The sequence below is a fragment of the Echinops telfairi genome, unplaced genomic scaffold, assembly GCF_000313985.2.
Source record: "Echinops telfairi isolate 266 unplaced genomic scaffold, ASM31398v2 ScPeMD7_2291;HRSCAF=2852, whole genome shotgun sequence".
NCBI classification, from domain to species: Eukaryota; Metazoa; Chordata; class Mammalia; order Afrosoricida; family Tenrecidae; genus Echinops; species Echinops telfairi.
Window position 1 is genome coordinate 18,871,728 of NW_022106189.1, and position 1,127 is coordinate 18,872,854.

The 1,127-nt window shown below is 53.2% G+C and overlaps 1 protein-coding gene across 1 annotated transcript in view; it reads right to left on the minus strand.

Moving 5' to 3' along the window:
• The window catches only part of CES1 (carboxylesterase 1), a 27,506-nt gene that overhangs the window by 23,883 nt on the left and 2,496 nt on the right, over positions 1-1,127 (minus strand). The window contains exon 2 of the mRNA XM_013005198.2: positions 379-583. Within this exon, the coding sequence (XP_012860652.1) occupies positions 379-583 (205 nt within the window). The remainder of the gene's footprint in view (positions 1-378; positions 584-1,127) is intronic.

The window sequence follows — 1,127 nt, forward strand, 5'->3', positions numbered from 1 at the left end:
ACCAGTAGTCAACATCTGGCTGGTAACCACTGGCTGGCAGCTCAAACCCACTCAGTGGCGGCACAGACGAAAGGCAACCAAGGAAATTCTGTGGAGAGTTCTGCTCGGGAACCAAGCGGGGCTGCCAGGTGTCGCAGTCACCTTGACAGCACTGGGTTTGGGTTTGCATTTTTAAACACACTGCATCATTTGTTTATTAATATGCACGTTGTTTTTAAAACTGTCTCCTCCTTCTGGAGTGCGAGCTCCAGGAGCATAGGAAACGGCTGTGCTGCCCACTATGAAATTCCAGACAAGCTGACGCCTTGACTCTGTGCTGCGTCACCATGAGGCGGCACCTCCACGGAAAGATGTCAATGCCACACCCCGGTGGCTTACATGGGAGGGTAGGAGGTGGCATCCTTCACAAACTCCCAGGGCTCTGCAGGCTCCGGTGGAGCAAATCTCAGAGATCCAAGAGGGGGCTTGGCGAACGGGACTCCCAGGAAAACAGCCACAGGCTGGGCAAATCCAGCCACGCTGACGTACTTCCCCAGGACCTTGCCGCTCCCGGTGTCTACCACAGGTGGTGAGGACAGGTGCCCTGTAGACAGCACGAGGAAATGAAGACACGTCAGGGACAAAACATTTTGGGGGGAAAAAGCAACTCAAAATTAGTAGAAGCGCCTGATGGTGCTTTGATCTGCCCTGCCCCACCCTGTCCCCGGTCCCAAAGGCTAGCAGTCCTGTTGGTGTTGCAGTGTAGGGTCCTGGCTCCTGACTCCACAGAAGCAAAGCAGATCTTCTTGGACTCTTCTGAGCTTGGGGTTGCCGAAGCATGCTGCTAGCTGCGGTTGTTCACAAAAGCCCTTCCATACCCAGCTAACTTGGGTGCTCACGGGTACAGATAGCAGGCTGTGGCCTCCGGGGAGCCAGGATGAGGAGGCGGGGTAGACAAACTGGGAGTGTGTTAGGAGTCTCACCTGGGATATGCACGGGAGTTGGGGATGGAGGGCTCCCAATGTAGCAAAACTACCGAATGCCTTGCCAAGTTGTGTTAGTCTGGGTACTTTAGAGAAACAAATGCACAGAAACTCATGTATAAGAGAAGTTTTATATAAAGGTTAAGTGCACATCAAGAAAACATC